A 21,626-nucleotide genomic window follows, 5' to 3' on the forward strand; every position below is an offset into this window, starting at 1 on the left:
AGAATACATTTTTTTGGTTAACTTTTCATTCAGATAAAATATCAAATTTATAGAAAAGGTGCAAGAATAGTGCAAAAAATTCCGTGTAGCTTTTACTCAAAAAAATTTTTTAATGGAGATATTGGGGATTGAACCCAGGACCTCATGCATGCTAAGCATGTGCTCTACCACTGATCTCTACCCTCCCTACCCCAAGATTGTTTACATTTTCCTCCATTGGTTTTGTGTGTGTGTTTACATAGACATCCACTAGAAAATACTTTTTGAATTCTAATTAATTTACAACTTTTAGAGCATAAGTTATTACCAAATTTGGGTCTGCTTAAATATTTGATAAATATTTTATACTTTTAAATTTCATTTAATTCCTAATATTTTCCCTGCAATAAAGGTGCAGTTCCAGAAAGAAACATGTACTTAAGTCTTTATTTCCCTTTTAAATACTTTTATTAACATCATATAATTGTGAGATTATAACTATATTTTCCCAAGGCCTATAGCACTCTCCAGTAATAAGACTGGTATTTAAGGAGACACATTCAGCACTTTAAGACATGGGAGCATCATTCTGTAAAGAGTAATCATGGTAGAATTCATAGAAGCACTCTAGGGGATCCTGGAGGCCAACCAGTGAGGACTTTTTACTCCTGAGGTCACCAGGGACCAGCCTGGACACCGATGGAGATAATTAAAGAAATTTTAAACTGAGTTACTTCTCAGAACTCCAAACAAGAGTTCTACGAATACTGATTTAAAACTGTAATGTTCACCTTTTTCTCGCTCTGAAGTTGAGTCTGTTTTTTTTTCAAATCTCCTTGTCTCAAACCAGGCTCCTGGCTGTCACTGAGTTCACCAGGGGTCTTAGACTAACATTGTGAAGAATGAAAGTTCAGGCTCCAGAAGCATGTTTAGAAATCTCCATAATTGAAATCACAGCATCGTCCGCTTCATCAATACTACCATTCTCTTTGAAAAGTATCATTGAGTTATCTCAACCAGAATAAAAACTTCACAGATGCATACTTAAGACTAAAAACTCGATGATTCTCAGGGCACGTACACACACCAAAATGTTCAGCACAACTACTTGGAAAAAAGCTATCAGCAGAAAGAACAAGTCTTCTTTCCCTCTTCTGTACTTAAGATGTTCTTACTGGAACTGTACTGGGCTCAGCACGGCAATGGACGATGTCTGCTGAAACAGGTCCAAATTGCTCTTTTGTGTGTGTGTGTGTGTGTGTGTGTGTGTACGTGTGTGTGTGTGTACGTGTACGTGTGTGTCAGCGTTTCACTTCTGCGTTTACGGTGTGTTCCCTGAAAACTTCCTTTGCTCCCATGTTGCTTCTGGTTCAGCTAAATTAGAACGATATTATTGCATTTTAATATGGGCTATAATCCTCTTTTATCCTGAACATTATGACGCAAATATGAATTAACAAAAATGAAATTGCTGTAGCCTTTACCATGTGTAGAATTTTTAAAATATCAAAAAAGGAAACATTTATTATGACACATGATATTACGGCGAATATTCTTATAAAATAATCTTCGATATTTACAGAAGAACTACTTTATAGTCTTATTGCAGCTAACCCATAATTGCTTACTTTCTTTAAAAAAAGAGAAAATGGAACAGAAAAGTGCAGCAGAAAAAACCCTCAATCTATTTTGTTATATATGCCAACAGTGAAATGAGGAAAAGTAACAAAATGCAGAGTTGACAGGTTCAAAGAGCTTAAGGTATCGAAGACTATCATTTCTATTCAAAATGCTGTTTTGAGACAATACTATCACAAGCACACCTTAACAACCATGGTGTCCCACCCGGGGCGCGACTGCGGGTCACTCAGCAGGCTGCCCGGTCCCTGCAATCACCTGACATACAGGTGCTGAACTTTGAGTACAGGTAATAACTGTTATGTAACAGAAACACCTCCCCTCCCAAAGTCACTGTTTGAGGTTTCTTTCTTTCTTTTTTTCACTGAAGACTTGAAGTACTGAAGTGAATGTATTTCTGTCCCATTAAGAGGAAGGAAAAGTAGATGGTCTCTTAGTCCCTCCGCCCCCCCCGCAAGCGCAAAGTGCTTTCAGAGGTTCCACGCACGCTCCAAGGAGTCAAACCCCAAAGCCTGACCGTTGCGGATGCATTTTGCTAATCTATCCCCGAGGCTTTGCCTAAAAAGTTGGCACTGCCTTCTTCAACATCCCTCTTTTGAAACCACAGTTTTGAATTGGTTCCTTGTTGATAAGCTTCCAGAAAATGACAGATTCCGGGAATTTCACTGGGGAAGTTTGGTGGAAGTTCCTCCCTGGATCGAGGTGTAAACACAAAACCAGGACAGTCTTTGAGTAGTCTGAAAAGATGAAAATAAAAATGTTAATCCTGAAATTGGATACTGACACAACTGCCTGTTCAAGAAAAGACGATCTAACTCAATGAAAGTTCCTGAGAACGTTAATAAGCCAGCCATTTTCAGTCTGATTGACCCCAAGCCCCTAATAATGTTTACAAACACCTTCACCCAAGGACAATTCACAACAGCAGAAAATTCTACCAAATAATGTATTTCACTCATCTTAGGAAAAATAACTATAAAATTTTTTTTGTAAAGATATAGTCTACAGCCTACATAAGAGCACAAGTCACAACAGTGGGGAAAGAAACTCAAAACAATCCGAAAGTTCAATAACAGCAAAAAAAAAAAAAGTATATGAAAATAATGTTACAGAATTGAAGAAGTTGAAGGAGATAAAGACATTGTCTATCAGTGCATTCATTTTGTAACTAGTACTAGGAAGTAAGCATGGACAAGAAGTTGTGACAGGAAAGGTCTATATATAAGACATTTGTATATAAAATAATATGAGAACGAGTTCTGGGTCTGTCACTAGAACTTTTCTGAATTCTAGGTTACAGGACTAAGGTGAGATTTAGCTGGATATGCAACACTCTACTATCTGACATTTGCAATAATTTTCTTCTCAAATTCTTCTTAAGAATTAAATGTCTTCAGTTCAGACCTTTGACCAGCTTTAATTACCGGCTGCATTTGTCCACTTTGATAAACTCATTTTAAAGTCTAACCACACTGATTACATTTCTGGTTCCTCTCCCTGCTCTCTCGCTCTCTGTCAGATGCAAACTTAATAAGCATCTCTCTGACCTATTACTCAGGCCATGGAAGAAATGGGCTTGAGACCTCCCTCGGCAGAAAATCGCCCATCATATCTTCCCAGTCAGGGCGTGAGCATCCCCTCCCCAGTCTGCAGGGTCACGTCTCAGTGACAAGAGTGATGCTGCTACGTTTGAGGTCGGAACCATGACACCCTCCCTGGTCCAGACAAAACTGCTGGGTGGGAACGCAGGTCTCAGGAATTACAGACCTCGAGTAGCGTACAACACGTGAGTATTCGATGGACTAATTTTTATCTGTGCGCCAGCAAAATGTGTACCCTGCAAAATAATAAAACTAACAAAAGGACGTTTTAGTCCTGGATTCATAGGCATCTTAGAGTACCTATTATTTACAAGGCACAGTACTTGGTAACATATAATGAAAAATTACAGAATTCCACAATATTGGAAGTATAAGCTTCAACATCTGGTGGATCTAAGTTTGAATAGAGATGTCAGCTTTCTAGCCTTTAAAATGGGGATGACAATAATACGTACCGTCTCTTAGGGAAGTAATGAAGATTAAATACATTGATTAAACAAGCCTTATTAAGCATCAATTGGATACCACATAACACCCATCACAGGGGAACAATTAGTAAGTCTGACAACAGCAGGCACTGGGAAACAGAACTCAGACGCTGGAGTGCAGGCTGGTAAAACCTGTTCGGACAGCTAACTGATGGCTGGTAAAGCTGAAACTGGGGAACAGCCCAGGACCTGGGACACCATTTATAGGTGTATTATCTAGAGACGTATGTATATTTACCCAATCACGTTTTGTAACAACTAATAGCCGGATATCCTCCAGTAAGCATGGACTGAAGACAGTCTTATTTATACCCTGGAATACACCTTACCTGGCATGCACATGTGACTTGCTGGATTTGTCTCATATGGCCCGTGACAACTGTCAAACACTGGTAATCTGTCAAGCCACAAAAACCATCGGGAGCCTGTAACCTGCCATGGTGAGTGTATCTACACTTTAAAAATCGGTAAATGCGAGAAATTGGAGATTATCCACTTCACTCCCCAAAGCTGCCTTCCCAGCATACCACTGCACTCAGAATAGTTTAAATAAATAAATAAGATTTACATTTCATTAAGAAAAAAAAATCTCAAAACCATAATATCGGGTGGATTCAAGGCAAGTTGCAAAAGGATACAGAAAGGCTGAGTGGGCATCTATTTTTCTCTGGTTTTATTTTTCTACCTGGAGATCTTACCAGTGGCTTTAAAACTACCCTCTGAATTTATTAAATGCCTTGCTTGGAACTGCACATGTGGTAAGCCCTGTATTTCACATTGCAGGACACACTTCTGACTATAAATCCCATGCTTTTATTTTTTAATTTTTAAAAATATTTATTTATTTGCCATAGCATTATTTAACTCTTGTATTTTGGTGAGAGTAGGTGGGGATAATTAGGTTCATTTATTTTTAGTGGAGGCACTGGGGGTTGAACACAGCACCTCACGCATGCTAAGCAGGCACTCTACCACTCAGCTACACCCTTCACCACAAAGCCTGTGCTTTTAAACATAACTGGAGTGTCACGGAGTTAGAAATGTTCAATAAATCAGCTTCTAAAGAAGATGCGGATTTGGAAGAGAAACAGGTCAGAAAAATGAAACCATTTCGACGAAAGCCTGACGGCAGTCCCGGTGCAAATGCTCACGTGTGGTGGGGCGGTTTCTCCTTACCCGCTCATGACCGGGCACCATTTTCCCCAAACGCCTGCACCTGCTCTCCTATGGGCCCTTCATTCTCCTTGTTCCCCTAAGGAATCCACGCCATGCCTCTGGGGGCTATGTCCTCAGAGAGAGGAGTTCTAGGTCAGCGCCCCCCCCCCGCCCACCAGGCAGCCTCCATTTACACCTCCACCTGCCAATGTTGTCTCTCCTGATCGCTCACCACCCAAACCTCTCGTTAACCCACTGACTCGAAACTCACGCAACATAGAACCTAGTCTCTTGTGAGTTTTCCGTCCCTCAGTAACAAAAATGCAGAAAACTGTCCCCTAAACTAAAACCCCTCATGACACTGAAAAGAAAGGAATGTGTAGCTGTCATTACACCTGCTACGTTCTAAATTACCGATGAGAATTTGGACGTGGACTTTGAAGGTCTGGGTATTTTTTGGTGTGGGTACCCGTCCTAAATTTACACGTGTCTCACTGTAACAGAGCAGAACAGATCTGACTCTATTGGACCTGTTCCTTTGATTTTAACCACTGAGCCCTTTTTTCTGGGTTTAGTCTTGCTAGCTCTGCACCTTTTGTAAAAGAATGTTGCCTTTAGCCTGTCTGGTAAACAGGAGAGCATGTTCTCAAGGCTCTGACCTTTCAGGGTATTAACACTTTCTACACTTATATAAGGATAACAAGTTGCAGAATAGAGGGTGGCCTTTGTTTTGCTGGAGGTTTTGCAGGAGCACCATGGCCTGACCCCCCCCAGGATGGCTGCAGGAACAAAGAATTCCCACACCAAGAGGTTTCCAACAACCAACCACACCCCTTCCCGTTTTTTTGTTTTTGTTTTTGTTTTTTTAATAAAAGGAGCCCATATTCTGGCTGTAGCAGGATGGTTCTGCAAGACACTAGTCTGCCATCCTCTCGGTCTGCCGGCTTTCTGAATGAAGTCGCTATTCCTTGCCCCAACACCTTGTCTCCTAATTTACTGGCCTGCCGTGCAGTGAGCAGAACGAGTTTGGACTCGGCAACATCAAAAAAGTATGAGGGGAGTGACGCTTCCTAATGTCATGTTACTGAGAAATGCCATCCCAGGATTCAGCGTATTACCCATAAAGCTGTCCAGAGAAAGAATTCCCTTTAGTATTTGTACAACGTCTCACGGGATTCTGAACTTGCTCTGACTTGACGAACCATTTCGACTCAGGTACGAGTGGAGAGGGTGACAAAGGGAAACAGGTAAAGAGACAGCAAGTATCTCTGATTCAGGAACCGGTTTACCAAGTCTGATGGGAAAACTAAGGCCAGGGTTGCAGGACATCAGAGGGTCGCGGGATCCTGATCAAAGCAGACTCTTCGGTCTGTGGTTACAGGTTTAATTTCATTCTGGTGGCAATGGGACGCCATTGGAGGGCTATTACTGCGGGGTTGACGAGATCTGACATCCTTTAGGAAGCTCCCCTGGCTCTTGGGTGGAGGGTGAACGGCGGGGACGAGGCTTCTGAGGAAGCAAGCGGGGCTCAGACTGAGGTGAGGCTGAGAGGCTTAGGCTGGAGAGCGAAGGGTGGCTTGGGTGTGGCACCGAGGGAGGTGGGAAAAGCTGCATGCAGGGTATCAGTTGTAAGTGGAGGGGGTTGGACGTGACATGGAGGAAGGGATGATGGCGCCGAGGTTTACCGTCTGAGACTGATGCTGGAGACGGATGAAGTTTGGCTGGTGGGAAGTAGATTCTGTCAGGGTGAGTGTGGGAATCACTTGTTCTAACATGGTCACATTGATTGTAACTCATCAATTAGTCACCAGAGCACAAGGACAGAACAGAAAATATGAGTCTGAAACTCAGTGGAGAATTACAGAATGGGCTAGAGATAAAAACTGAACCATCGAAAAGTTAGGACCCAGGTAGAACAGGGACTGAGCTCTCGACAGCACAACCTTCAAAGGTCTAGTGTGGACAGAGAACCAACAGGAGACACCGAGAAGGTGCAGCCACGGGGTAACTAGGAAACCAGGTGAAGTGGTCACGAAAGCCCAGAGAAGAAAATGTTTGCAGGAGGGAACTTCACATCAAGTCAACAGATTCCGAGATGCTGAGGAAGATGGGAACAGAGAACTGCCCAGATTTCAGCAAGGAACATGGATGATCCTGGTAGGAACCATGTCAGTGAAGTGTAGGGACCTCCGAGTGGGGTGCACAGAAGAGGGAATGAGGGTGAGCAAGGAGAAGCACTGAGCGTAGACAAACCTTAGAAGGAGTTTTGCTGGGAAAGGAGTGGGCACATAGGGAGATGCCTGAGACAGAGTTGGAGACAAGGAAGACACCGTCTTTAAGGAGGTGTAATAGTCAGATGCGTCCGTAGTTTGATGGGAATAATCATTTCATTGGAGAAACTGGTCATGGAGAAGGCTGATACTTTCAAGAGAACAGGTTTTCAAGGAGGTGAGAGGAAATGGTACTTGGAGCAAAACCAGGGGGCCGCAGCCCCCGTAACAGGTACCAGGACCTAAGACAGTGCAGGCAGCTCTGTCTATGGGATCTGAGGGTGAAGGTGGCGTGGTTCTTAGCAGATGGTAATCTCTTTTTGCTGAGGAATAGAAAGTGAGATCTTCAACTTACAGTCGGGGCCGGACAGGAAAGGACAGGAAAGGTGGTTGGGGCTTTAATGAGAAAGAAGATGCTCTAGGACTGTCACCTCTGAGAACAGAAAGGTGAACTTGCCTGAGGTAAGTCAGTGACCATATCGATCTGGAACAGTTTTTTTGCCCTTCAAGGATTTCCATGACAGTTGGATTTTTAAAACCAAAGTTTCCACAGCAGGCACCTGAATTAAGGGCATTCTTGTGGGGGACCACGCCCTCTAACGGGTGGGTGCTAACTCTGGGAAGTGAGTGCCAGAGTTGTACTGCAGGACACCTGTCCGGGCAGTGTGAGAAGTAACACTCCTTGAAACGGGGAAGGCAGGATGCGCATCAGGGGTCACAGCCTGGCGACAGACACCTCAGGAGAGGCGTTCTCCCGAGGCAAATGAATAGTTGACAGAAGGTTAAAGCCAGGATGATAAGAGTTACTGCTTCTCTTTTCCTTTAAGGTTACCTAAGCGAGAGGAAGGTACGAAGAGTGAAACAAACCGATGGGACAGGGACAAGCGGAGGTAAATGAGATGAGCAGACCTCGGGCGCTGGGGGCTGCAGTACCTGTACGTGGTGGGGCTCACGTTGATTTTCCGCGGCACACTGCACGACTCGAATTTGTTCGCCAAGGTGACATTGTTCCCGAAGAGACAGTAACGGGGCATTTTAACCCCAACAACTCCAGCAAAAACTGACCCGGAATGCAGTCCAATTCGCATCTGAAAGCAAAAAAGGAGCACAGTGTTCCTGGTCACTGGTAACACAACGCCCCCTCGTCGCAGCTGTGTGAGTGCCCTGTCTGACTGACTGACTCCTCGCTCGCACCTCCGCTCCTCCTCACTTCCGATCAGCAGCGACTAGTGAGGGTCAGTCACACCTGTAACCCTTCTCCATGTATGTCCTTAGGGCTGTTACCCAGGGCAGCTTTCTCTCCACTGTCTTCAGCATCTGAACCAAAATCCCACACACCCATCACAGTCACCATAGCAACCAGACACCGCGTCCATGGACCGTTTCTGTAAACTCTTCTGTTCCTCAGGTGAGGGAGACAAGACTTCTGGAGCCCAGAAGTTATTCCTGAAACACTGTCAGAGGCGGGTAACGAGCTAGCTCTGGGGATACAGAGAATGGGGCTCTTAGGTATCTTGCTTTCAAAGAACTTTATGCCAAACTTCCTCCCTATTTAAATGACCAACAAGCGGAGAAAGCGTATTGTAATATTTCAGGAAGCAGCAGAAAGCTGGGGTTGCCGAGGCCTGGCCTTCAGTGACTGTGTACATGTGAGCTAAGAAAGTCCAGACCCACGGAAAGCACAGTCGGGCCGGGTCTGGGTGCGAGAGGCAGCCAGGATACACTGCGGTGTAGGGATCCTGGAAGTTATCAACGATCTGCAGAGCAATCAAGGCGGACTGTTTTCAACCGGGATCTCCTAGAAGATCTGAGCGCTTGAGGATCCCAGAGGATGCACTAGCTGCTAAATTCCTGCTACAACAAAGCAAGTGAAAGCGGGACGTTTTAAACAACAATCGGACACCATGTGCATTATTTCCGAGTTCCATGTTCAGTTGACCATTTTTTTAAAGTCTTATTAGAGATGCGTATTTTGAACAAAGGCTAAGTACTCAGGAGCTTAGATATAATTTAGAAATCCGAAAACTGCAGTCTCCTTAGTTTTTCAGTTGATTTCAGAGCTCTTCTAGAAACTTTTGAGAATCATTTGCTTGTAACATGTCAAATCATGAATTCTGCGAAACTTTCCAACAGAAGCACTAGGCAGTGAATCAGGAGAGTTGTATTAGGAATAACCAGCAGTCTGCCTTTTTTTAAGTGGAAGTACACTTGACTTACAATGTTATATGAGTTTCAGGTGTACAGCATAGCTATTCAATAGTTTATATTCTGTACTCCACCTACAGTCCTTATAGAACATTAGCTATTTCCTGTGCTGTGCATCACATCCCTGTAACTTACTTATATTTCATACCTAGTGGTTTGGGCCTCTTACCCGCCTACCCCAACTTCTCCCCCGTCACCCCTTCCCTCTGGCGGGCACTGACTTGTTCTCTGCATCTGTGAGTCTGACTGTCTGTACGTTCCTTCATTTCCCTAGCGCTCTTTCCTCGTCTATAAAGCGCAGGATTGGATAATTTCCATCTCCCTCCTTCACCAAAGCTTTACGCCAAGCACAAAAACACAGCTGTTTTATGACATCTGGCTTCTTCCTTAGGAGAATATGGTTTTACATGTAAACAATACAACAAACAATAGAAACAAATGAACAAGAATGATGACCCGAGGCTGTCTTCTGCTTATAAACATCTGGCACAATTTTAGATTTTACTCTCTTTGGCACCAGCTTCTCTCTTCACACTTAGCTATTCCACCTTTGAATTTGACAAATTTGTCATAAAATTTTAATGTTTCTACTGCATGATTAATATAGAAATACATCCTCCTTGTAAACATATGAACAACAATGCAGATAAAGCCAGTGCCCCTCTGGTTCCTCTCATCCCCACCCCGCCATCCTTTCCCAGTCTTGAGGTTCACTCTCAACTCAAAGTGTTCTTGTCAGGGAACCATTCAGATTTACAAGCATGAAAATGGTACAACGTTTAAGATACACATCATGCCTCGAATGGACACTTGCTGGGAGTACCTCCCACTTGGGGGCCACTTTCGACGTAACCCCCTCCTCATGGCAGGCTTTAGGGAACGGGAGGAGGGCCCCGAGTGCCTTTCCAAGCTCCCTGACTCGCTCTGCTGTCCTCGCCCCCTGGTCTCCAGCACGAGTCCCCCCGGGGGTTTCTAAGCCTCAGGGGGGATGTGAGTGAGGGATCAGCCGGAGTAAGTGGGCAGATGGTCTGTACAGATGACAGGCTGGGAAACCAGAGTTTGAAAAGAAAAAACGGAAATATTTCCTAGTCTTTCACCTTGACTCCATTCCATGGGGCAGGAGGGTAAAAAGTAGTGAAAGGCTGGGCTTTGAACCTGGAAACACACGGCCCCAAGTCTGGATTCAGGAGGGACGTGGCTACTCTCGTCTGAACTGTGGGTTCCTCTTTTAATGTTGTTATAAAGATTTTAAAGAAGACAACATTTAAGTCACAATCTGCTCCCCACAATACACATTAGTGTTTCTCTCTCTCCTAAAAGTACTCTGCACTTCTGTCTCTGTGACATGTCAGGGACAGCCCCCTAAGGATCTCAGAGATGCCCTAGGACTGCAGGGCAGAACAAATAAAAAGGTGTATTTAGTGGGGAAAGGGTATAGCTCAAGTGGTAGAGCGCATGCTTAGCATGCACAAGGTCCTGGGTTCAATCCCCAGTACTCCCTCTAAAAATACACTTAATTTTACCTGCCCCCCCCCGACAAAATAAAATAATTAAATAATATGACAATAAATAAAAATTTTAAAAAGGTATGTTTAACGTCTCCCTTTACAGGTCAGTAAAGCTGAACTATTATCACCCAGGTAATTATCTCGGAAACTCGCTATGAATAATTCTTGCAATTGCCAAACTCTAAAAGTACATTTCTGCAAACATCAAAAATCATGTCACTAATCCCCCTGCCCCAAACGTACACATCTTAGTAACGAAACCCATTTATGTGGAAATCCCTGGCTTGATTCTTAATCTGGATACTTTAAGCATTTACTTTGATGTTATGAGTCTCCTCACCAAAAAACAAACAAACGAACACAATTCTCCTCTAAAAAAATTACAGAAATTAAGCATCTGGACAAGTCAGATGCTGTGATGCTTTTAAAACAGTTGAGAATTATTTCACACTCTTCCTGTTGGGCAAGTGTGTGACTGCTCTGACCAACAGAATATAATGGACGTGTCACTGGGTATCTCCTAGGCGAGGTCATAAAAGATCGTGTGGCTGACACCAACCTGGTTCCCTGGGACGTGAGTCACCAGGTAAGGAGTGTGACTGCTCTGAGGTTGCAGGGCCTGAGCACACGTGTAAGGACCTAGGCCGACAGTCCAGCTGAGCCCGTCCTCAGCCACCCCTAGCTCTGGCCCCAGGCAGGTGAGTGAAGCAGGCACCTTGGAAGGGGTCCCTGGTCCAAGGGGTACCATCCAGCCATGCCACATGGCCTCACCCATCTGACTGCTGTCAGCCCGGGTACCAGGTCTCGTGAGGAATGAAAAGGCATCCCCGCTGGGCTTCATCCAAATTCCAAAGCACAGAATCAGTGCACAGTGATAGGCCTGCGGTCGCAGACCTCGAAATGCAGGGGAGTGTGTCACACATCAGCACACAGTGGGACGACAGCTGACTTAGAAACCAGTCCTGAAGGCTCAAACACGTGGCTTCTACTAACACTGGAGAGCACCAGGACTAAACGTCTCATTTTCCCTTCTTCTCTATGTTTTACAGCACCCCAGATAGGATTCCACATCACTCCCAAGGCCCATTTCTGAAGGTTTATCAATAGAGGCTACGCTATAAAAATTAAGTGGCAGATTCACTACATGTGGGACGGATCGAAATACTCTGCACATGTAATACCTAGCAGACCAACGGCCGGCATGTGAGTTTGACTTTCTCGTCTGCAGGAGACACCATTATTCTGGGATCCGGCTCATCTAGAAATTGCGGAATTTTATGTGCCCTAGAAAACACTGGGTTAGCAGTCACCTCTGTCCTACTGTGATTCCTCCCCTGCTGGGATTGGAAAACTAAAAACTACATTTTCCCAACTCCCTCGAGGCTGCTGCATGTACTCAGGGTTGGAGACTCAGATACCCTGTGTGATATCTGGGAGCTAGATTTCTGCCGTGCCTGCCCTTCCGCTGGTTACACATGTGAGCCCAGCTGCGGAAGCCTCTGGGTTTTCTCTCGCAAGCTTAGAGGCAGCCCATACTCCAGTCACTCATCTTGTGAGAGTCATGATGCAGGATCTCTGTGTTGCTGGTTGAAATCATAGGAGAGGCCCTTCTGTCCTGGAAACCAGCAGCACAGACAGCAACCTTCTGAGCACAAGGGTTTCCCTACTGTGGCTGTGGAGCTGTGGAGCCAGCTACCAGATCACAGAGAAAGCAGTGGTTCTGAAGTGTCACTCTGGGACCCATTTTTTGAGCGAGCGAGGTGTAGACAGACTCTTGGTCCTCTCCGCGATTCTGTAAGCCACTAAATACCACGTGGTAAACACCTTCCTGCTTGACCTAGCCGGAGACGCTGCTCTCTGCCACCAAGCCCGCGCTGGGCACCGCCCATCTGATCACTGACCAACCACGTGGACTCTCACGACAGGACGAGGCTGCCTCACCTTGATGGGCTCCCCGTGGGGCGACATGACTTCGTCAGAGAGCTCCATCATCTTCAGGGCCATCAGCGCGATCTGGACGGCGTGAGTGTCGCTTTCTTTGTGTAACCCCCCAGCCACACAGTACGCGTCGCCAATGGTCTCCACCTGCACATGAGAGATTTTCCACGTTAAAACAGGCACTTGGGAAGCACCACCGTGCACATCAGAGAGCGGGCACTCAGAAGCACACAGCAGAAATCTCAGGGTTCGGGCCAATGGAACATCAGAGTAAATCATATCCTCCAAGAACAGGCTTTCCTCTTCAGGAAAGTCACAGGTCTCTGAGCCTTGCATCATGGGCTGCGCTGAGAGGGACCACAGCCCCATGAACTCAGGATCAGGAGGGGTTCCAGCTCCCAGACCTGCCACTCACTCACCATGCCATTTCACCTTTCTTTCCCCGCCATGTAAAATGGCTTTGTAGAAACAAATGATGTACTTTGGATTAATAATAAATTGCTTAAAGTTATTGGATGATTTTACAGCATCTCAGCATAAAATACAGTGTTTTGAACAAAGCCACTACTCAGTCAATGTCAGATAAATTTAGTAAAGATGTGCAAGGTTAACAAGGTTAGAGGTTTTCAAAAGGATTTTGGGGGGTCCTCACAGCCATGATAAATTGTTTACATGAGTATTAATCACAAAGTATGGAAACCAAAATGTCAAACCAGGAGGCAGAAACCATGGTGTTTGGAAAGCTACTGGAAGTCAAGCTGTTACACAAATTCATGTACATTAGTATTATGTCATGTTACCAGCGATTTTTATCTGGGACTCTAAGTACAAAGCTAATGGTTAATTTAAACCCACAAATAGGCCACCGAATAGTGACAGGTGAGATTTTCTTCCCCTCTAAATATTTACTGTAACTTATCAGATCATATCGCCACTCTTATCCTAAGCCCCCAGTATGGAAAGATGGAGGTGAGAAAGGGAGGCTAAGTTGGCGATTCCCTATTTCACTTGGAATAAATGCTGCAGCCGTTAAAATGCCCTGAAGTTCTTGCCCGCCTTTCTGCTGCTCCCTGACTCGGCCTCCTGATCCTCCCTCTTGTTCCCTCTGTCCCAGCATCTCTGATTGTCCCTCAAACGTACCACACGTGCCCCCACCTGCTCTCCCCTCCCTCTGCCGGGAGCACCCCTCCTGGTCCCTCACTTCCCCAGGCCAACGGCGTCTGTGAACAGTGCTCGCCCCTGACCTTCCGCTGTCTCCCCCGACACCTGCCCCATTTCCCCGCCAGAGCAGCCCAGCGACGGGAACACTGTAACCTTACACACTTGTTCTCTGTCCTTCTTTGCCCCGTGAAGCGCAAGCTCTCTGCTTATCACCTCCTGTCTCCCCCGTGCCCAGAACAGCCACCCATGGAGGAACCAGGCAGCAGTGCCTCCAGAAGCTTTTCCTCCAGTGCAGACGGAAGGAGCGCTCAGCACAACAGCTGACACATCACAGGTGCTCAGTGGGTGGAACTAGTCAGGAGAGGGGCGCCCTCACCCCTCCGTGGTGCTGGGAGTCTGTTCCCTGTGCTGCTGTACCCCCCCACACACACCGGAGAGGAATCGCATGTCCACCATGTCACAGGAAACTGTCCTGTGCCCCTATCCAGGTGCCGCCCCTCCCCTGACATGTGGACATGTGAACCCCCCTCACAGGGACTGTACCCACCATGTGGGCAAATGCTGGACGACCGGTAGGTATTTGCTAAAACAACAGATATGTAAATACGGAAATAAGCAGAAAAAATGACCAAAAGATTGAAAGACAGAAAAAAAAATGAAACGGAACAAAGTCCCGGTACCACCAGGTACTGGAAGAAACAAGAAACTGACTGCTCCTGGAAGCCATCACCCCCACAGGTCAGCCTATGGTGAACATTCCTTGTATCTTGAGTTTGCTTATTCCAAGGTCAAGACCCATCCTTGTTTACCTACAACCGCTCCAGGTGTTCTGCAAAGTCAGAGAGCAGAGGAGGTGAGATGCGGACAGACAGACGCACCCGCTCCGGATGCCGAGCCAACCAGCGGATTCTGGGGCTTCCAGCCTTGCAGCAAGGACAGATTCCAAACACTTGAGAGGAATGACCGCGTTTTTTAAAGTGTCAGCAAGGTGAAACTTCTAGAAGTGGCTGCTTGTGCTGGCAATCATAGCAGTCTGCCAAAGACAGTAAGACTTCCTAACCACAGTTCCCAGAGAGGAGACATCCTCAAGGCGTAAACTGTCTACAGATAAATACAGCAAATTCCACAAGAGGCCACCAAGCTGAACCTAACTGAAGCCAATTATTTTATCTGTAATTATACAAGGCCCTCTTTTTTTTCCCCCCAAGGGAATCATAGCTCTGCCTGGAATTTCCTGTTAGAAATTTTTAAAAAGGAAAGTTTTACTTTGAGCATCTAGATTGGGGCTTATATATTCCCATAAATAATTTTTGTTTGTTCTTCAATAATCTATTTATTTCATGTTGGCTTAAGCTCTGAAATGCCAGATTTTTATGTGGCCAATTAAAAGATGATTCAAACCACATATATGAGAAGCATGCTTTATTCTCAACACCAATATTGAGAATAATGCAAAATACTTTTAAATCAGTAAAAAAAAAAAAAAAAAGTTTCACTTCTAAAGAAACAGGAAGAACATGAGATCTCTTCATTAGCTCTCTGTACATCCCAAGTGCCTAGAATGATGGCTGGTACCTCGAAGGCACTCAACAAACCCTGCTGACTGATGGACCACAGATACAAATTCTGTGGGTGTATATTATTTTCTCTGCTCTAGAAATGAGAAAGGTTACTTAACGTTCTCCACTGACAAGGCAAGTAAGGTAGAAGAAATGATTTGAAGACAGACCTCCCTGTCCCGATGTCTCTGCCCTTGGCCTCTGTACAAGAACACCTTAAGCAGGTGGCCTGGTGTCTGTTACTGGCCATGAAAAGTATCACACTGACTCTGTACTGAATTCACTTGGCACAAGGCAATTTGTATACTCCTCACACTCCTTTGCTTTTACAGATGAGGGAGGGTAGAGCTCAGTGGCAGAGCACCTGCCTATCAGGCACAAGGTCCTGGGTTCAATCCCCGGTACCTCCATTAAATAAATAAACAAACCTAATTACCTCCCCCCTCCAATAAACAAAACCAAACATTCAGATGGAAGGATACATCCTCCCCAGACGAGTTACACTTTGGTCCGTCTCATGCTGAATCTACTCAGTGTTCATGGTCAAGTGTCAGTTCACTGACTTCGAAACGCCCCTTTTCCCCGGGGCCCCACCCCCACCCACTTACTCTCTGGGGAGGGCGCGGTGGCGGTCCTTGCACGGAATCATCGGTTTCTGCACAGATTCCGAGCGATTCCAGGCTGGACAGCGGGCAGCCACGCGCTGAGGTCGCGACGGCCCGCCCCCCACCCAGACCTGACAGGGCGCGCGGGCGGGGAAAGCGGCTCCCCCGCCCAGGGAAGACTCCCTCCCCCGCTACCTTGTAGACGTCCAGCTCCCCGCACTGCCGGTCGAAGCGCGTGTAGAGCGCGTTGAGCATGGTGATGACCTGCAGCGGCGAGCACTGGGAGCAGATGGCCGTGAAGCCCACGATGTCCGAGAAGAGCATGGTGACGTCGCTGAACTTCTTGGCCTGCACCACCTGGCCCTGCCACAGCTGCTGCGCCACCTCGCCGGGGAAGATGGAGCAGAGCAGGTCCACCGTCTTCCTCTTCTCCTCCTCCAGCGCCTGGTGTGCCTGCTCCAGCGTGGCCTTCAGCTTGCCCAGCCGCTTCTTCAGGCCGTCCTGCGCGCGCGCCTGCTCCCCGATCAGGACCACGTCCCTCAACGCGTTGTGGATCGGGATGTCCGACAGGTAGAGCCCGCGCCCCGTGAAGTCCTCCAGCCGGTCCACGCAGGGCGACCCCAGGAACAGGACGGCGCTGGACTCCACCACGTAGATCATCTGGCCCTTGAGGTCCATGACCTGTGGAGCCAAGGAGAACCGCGTGGCGGTTTATTCAGGTCTCCAGCACCTTCTGGAGACAAAGTGAGGACGTGGATACAGAGATAATCCCTTAGTTTTTCAGCTTAATGTTTTTCTACTTGCTGCCAGCAAATGATACACTTTCTCACAATGTAATTTACTATGCGTTCTAAGATGCACGCAGACACTTGGAGAATATTTAGGGATAAACTCTACATGGAAATCATAATTTTCCATCAGCAATGCAAAAAATACTTGCTTCGGGCCTTCTCACTACGAGGCAGGCTGATGCTTCCGTTTCTACAGCTGCAGAAGGGGCTGCCCCAAGGGAGCCCCAAGCCAGGGGAGGGTTCATGCGATCACCCAGCATCACAAGGTCTACTCGTGTGAGTGGGACAGACCTGCGCGTGTGTGTTTACCACAGCAAAGGGTTGACAGCCGCCCAGACGTCCTTCCACAGTGGGCAGTTAAATAAAGTGAAGGACAGGGAACTATACTCAGTTTCTTGTAATAACATGTAATGGAAAAGAATCTGAAAAGAAAATATACGTATGTATGTATATGTGTAACTGAATCACTTTGCTGTACACCTGAAACTAACACTGTAAATCAACTACACTTCAATAAAAAATAAAATAAAATAAAATGGAAGACAACGGTACAATGAGATATTACCCAGCCCTGGAAAAAAGTGAAACAGATGGGGATATAATGGCATGGAAAGATGCTCAAAATATACTGTTTAGTGATTTAAAAAAATAAGTTGCAAATAGTACTTTTTGTTTCAAACAGAAATGTATATAATTAATGCTTTTTGATTTTGCAATAAACACCTTTAAATATTACCTATTTTTTAAACACTTGGCTATATTATTTTTATGATAAAAAAAGCAGCAAAGCTGTCTTCCTGTGGGAACAGACAGTGTGTCTGCCAGGTTACGCGTGTCTAAAAGCCAGATGTGTCCTGAGCCTCTCTGTGAGCTCTGCCTGTACCGTCAGCTACCACTTCACAAACGTCCTTTCTAAATAATCACCGTGGTTCTCTATCATGAGATGTAAGCAAAGCAGTTTTTCCCACATTTTCTAACAATTAATGCAATACATTATTATTGATTTTTTTCCATGTCTATTAAATACTGATTTAAAATCCATTTGGCTGCCTTCTGTAAGAAAGAAGCCGTTTTTGTTGGCTGTCGAAAAATACCTCTTATTATTCTAAATTAAGTCAGCTACTTGTGATGATTGAAAATGTATTTTATATAAACACGTTTCTACTTCAGTTATAAAATACTCCATAAGGATTTTAAAAGCTAGACTGCATGCGACGTGCATCTGTGAAGTGAGGGGTTAGGTAAGCAAGAAATGAATGCAGCAAGATCTTATTTTCAACTGATTCCATCCAGCCTGAAAAGTATTTGAGAATCATTCTAAACAGAAATGTTTAATTGACATCTGAAGCGAAGCATCTCTTTTTTACCTTTTTCGCTTCCTATACTTTAAAGGTGAAATCGCTGATTTCGTATTAGCAGCAGTATTAGGTTCTCCTTACCCTGGAAGCCTTCTTCACGGAGCTGTCCCACCGCCTCACTCGCACCACGAACTGCATGTTCAGCATGGTCAGGATTCCGCTGAACGTCTGGCTGATTTTGGGAGTCAGGATCTCGAAGTACTCCTCGAAGCGGGGCTTCGCCTGGAAGTCCCTCCTGCTCATCAGCCTCCGGATGCCGTTGCCGAACTGCAGAATCGCCATGTCTCTGTCAAACATGAAGTGGAACGGGAAGGTCTTGCAGAAGAGCGACACGGGGATCACCAGCGAGGACGGCGGCTTGCCCGGGGCCGGCGACGGGGCGGGCCTGGCTCTGGTGATGCGGACGGAGTAGAGCAGGCAGGGCTGCTGCAGGACGTCGCCGCCCTCCGCGTGGAAGCAGGGGGGCATGGAGGACACCTCCACCTCGGTCTCGTACAGCGTGTGGGCCGCCGCCTTAATGATGCCGGGCAGAATCAGGGACGTGGTTCTCTTGGGGAAGAAGTAGTAGACACTGAGGAAGTCCTCGTCCTTATCCAGGCAGAGGATGGACCCGTCCTCAATCCCGCCCCGCTTTTCTGCTTCTTGGCAGTGGCTGCTCTGTTTCAGGAGCGTGCTGAAGCTATTCAGGAAATCTTTGAGGGTTCCTCCGACCACACCTAGGATGTATTCATCCTCCTCGTAACATATTTTAAAAAGCTCTTCACCCAGGGACTCTCTGATGATCTCCACCGGAACTCCTGAAAGCACATAGCACACTGTCTGCCGCAGCAAACGCGTCATCTTGGCAGATGGCGCTGGTTCTACTGTTTCTAATATTGTTTTATCTGATGATTGAGTTTGCCTTGTATCTGCTAGTCATAAGAGTTCCCACCAAAGTTAACCACCTATATTCAAAGTGTCTACATAGATTAGCCTCCAAAATTCTGAGAACTCTCAATACAAATCCCAAATCAACTGATTACAACAGAATGATCAACTGAGTATAATGTATGACTTTTTATCTTCCTGAAACTTAACTATAAAAGAACACTTATGGTTACCAGAGGGGAAAGGGGGTGGGAAGGGATAAATCAGGAGTTTGAAATTTGCAGACGTTAACTACTATATATACAAGTTTCTTCTGTAGAGCACAGGGAACTATATTCAATATCTTGCAGTAACCCATAATGAAAAAATATGAAAACGCATCTATGTATGTGTTTGTATGGCTGAAATATTATGCTGTCCACCAGATACTGACACGACATTGCAAACTGGCTAGACTTCAAAAATAAATAAATAAATACAAGCTTAAAAAAAAAACAATTGGAAATATAGGATCAAGTCCATTTTAGAAGAAGCTCTCCCACCTTGTTAACAACAAAAACTGTAGTACATGTTGGTGAAGGGGTACTGTACCCCCTCAGAGGACCTCCCAGAAAATAAGCATCAGATACAGGAATTATTTTGAAATCACCTGTGGTGAAACACAATTTTGTCATTCTTTCTTAGAGATAATATAAAGTAATTTTTTTTTCTGAGTAAAATAGTATTCTTGTTGTTCAAATGCTACTGAATGAATGTGTGTTGGGAACATACTATTTAATTTCTATAGCTTCTCCTTCTCTAGTCTCCTTTAGTCTTTAAATTCTGAGTACCACATTTTTCTCATGTGAAACTCAGGGAAAACAAGAGTGCCCTGTTGCCAGACTGCTGTGGTGCTGGGGACTATACTAAAATAGTCCCAGACTCGGAGGCAGGACTCAGTGTGAGCCAGCCTTCATCATCATCATCATCATCATCATTAAATTCTTAATATCTTGTACTTTTAGAAAAATTTAACCTGTTAGTCCATGGACTCATGGTCCTTGAAAGGGACAGTGTGACAGTTACCCATCTCCTTGTTTCCCTCAAACCAAGTATTACTGAGATCACTGCTCTCCTTTTTCCCCATGATTGCTTCCAATGTTTAAAAAAATTATTCATTTTACATTGCTGAGTAGAATTTTTTATGTGTAAATGAGGAACACTTAGTTGAGTTGAAGATGGAAGCATGTGAATGTCTATAAGTCAGCCTCACAGGCAGCTTTAGCTGCTTCTCAGCAAGTAACCTTGAAAGAAGACGAAATGTTACAGGTCAAACAAAGATATTTATGTAGTTTGAAAAAGACATTCTTTATGTTAACACAAAACATGATGTTGAACATTTCACACTGGAAGTTACCAACAAATAAACAGGAATATTTTAGACAAAAATACTAGTTCTACAGGTAAATATTTTCTAGGAATGGACAATCTTAGTCTACAGGCAAAATATTAGTTCCACAAGTATAATTATTTCCTAATTGCTCATATTTTATTACCTGCTGCAATTGCTTGGTCCCCAATTATTTTTTCAAAGTCTTCTCTTTCCAAAGATTTCCTGAAATGATTTCAATATTTTAAATTATAAACTGACGAATGAATGATAAAATTTCAGGCTATAACATACAGAAATGATGACAGAAAGTAATTTAAATTACCTTTTCTTTGAGGCAAAACTTCATTGTTAAGTTTGCAGGAAAGGAGCAGAGACATGTACAGACCTCAAATAATGTTGGGAAAAAAAATCCCAAAATGTACCTGATCTAGAGTGTTTCACCATATTTTATGAAGTATATTTACCTTTTAATCTAACTTTACATAGGCTAAGAGTGTGGGTGTTTGCACTGGTGGAAAACCAGTGGTATGAAATTTCCAGAAAGGATGGTAATGAATCAGACTGGGGTTTTCTGAACACACAATCAAGAAGAAACATCCACGTACTGATGGATTCCACTTTAAAGTATCCTTATTTATTTGCTAAAGCAAGTAACATGGTATACCCTGCTTTCAAGTTTTAGGCTCTATGTATTTAACTCTCAGATTTCACTACATTAAACTTTCATCCTTGGTCTTACATAAGAATTCGTGACTACAGAAGTCTATTCCTTATTCAATTACTGCACATAGCACAGAAGCCAATAACGTAATAGCATATATTTTGATGGCTAGAAGGTGTTAGTAATTTCAGCTGGACAACTTGCTAAAATACAAACATGCTATTGTGTTTGCTTATTTGTTTTTTTAATGATTTCCAAGAGTGATGACTAATTATGACCAAATGTGCCACACTGCTAAAGTGTTTTAAAAGACACCCAAGTTCTATTTGTGGTTCAGCTTGCCAAGATGGCAAACACACAAATTTCAACTACTAGACAGACTTCAGTAAAGCACCCTACATGGAGAGAAGTTTCAAAGGGAAACATTTTTGAGCCGGAAAACTGCTCAGCTGGCTACTTTATCACATACA

The 21,626-nt window shown here is 44.7% G+C and overlaps 1 protein-coding gene across 6 annotated transcripts in view; it reads right to left on the reverse strand.

The window, feature by feature from the left end:
* Nucleotides 1-428: 428 nt before the first annotated feature.
* The window catches only part of GUCY1A1 (guanylate cyclase 1 soluble subunit alpha 1), a 54,927-nt gene continuing 33,729 nt past the window's right edge, over nt 429-21,626 (reverse strand). For all 6 annotated transcript variants that reach the window (XM_032466265.1, XM_032466275.1, XM_032466247.1 and 3 more), the window contains 6 exons: nt 20,659-20,717; nt 18,338-19,053; nt 16,303-16,788; nt 12,786-12,929; nt 8,065-8,219; nt 429-2,354 (listed from right to left, as the gene is read on the reverse strand). In XM_032466265.1, the coding sequence (XP_032322156.1) occupies nt 2,153-2,354; nt 8,065-8,219; nt 12,786-12,929; nt 16,303-16,788; nt 18,338-19,053; nt 20,659-20,717 (1,762 nt within the window). In that variant the 3' untranslated portion in view covers nt 429-2,152. The remainder of the gene's footprint in view (nt 2,355-8,064; nt 8,220-12,785; nt 12,930-16,302; nt 16,789-18,337; nt 19,054-20,658; nt 20,718-21,626) is intronic.

Source organism: Camelus ferus, chromosome 2 (assembly GCF_009834535.1).
Source record: "Camelus ferus isolate YT-003-E chromosome 2, BCGSAC_Cfer_1.0, whole genome shotgun sequence".
Classification (NCBI taxonomy): Eukaryota; Metazoa; Chordata; class Mammalia; order Artiodactyla; family Camelidae; genus Camelus; species Camelus ferus.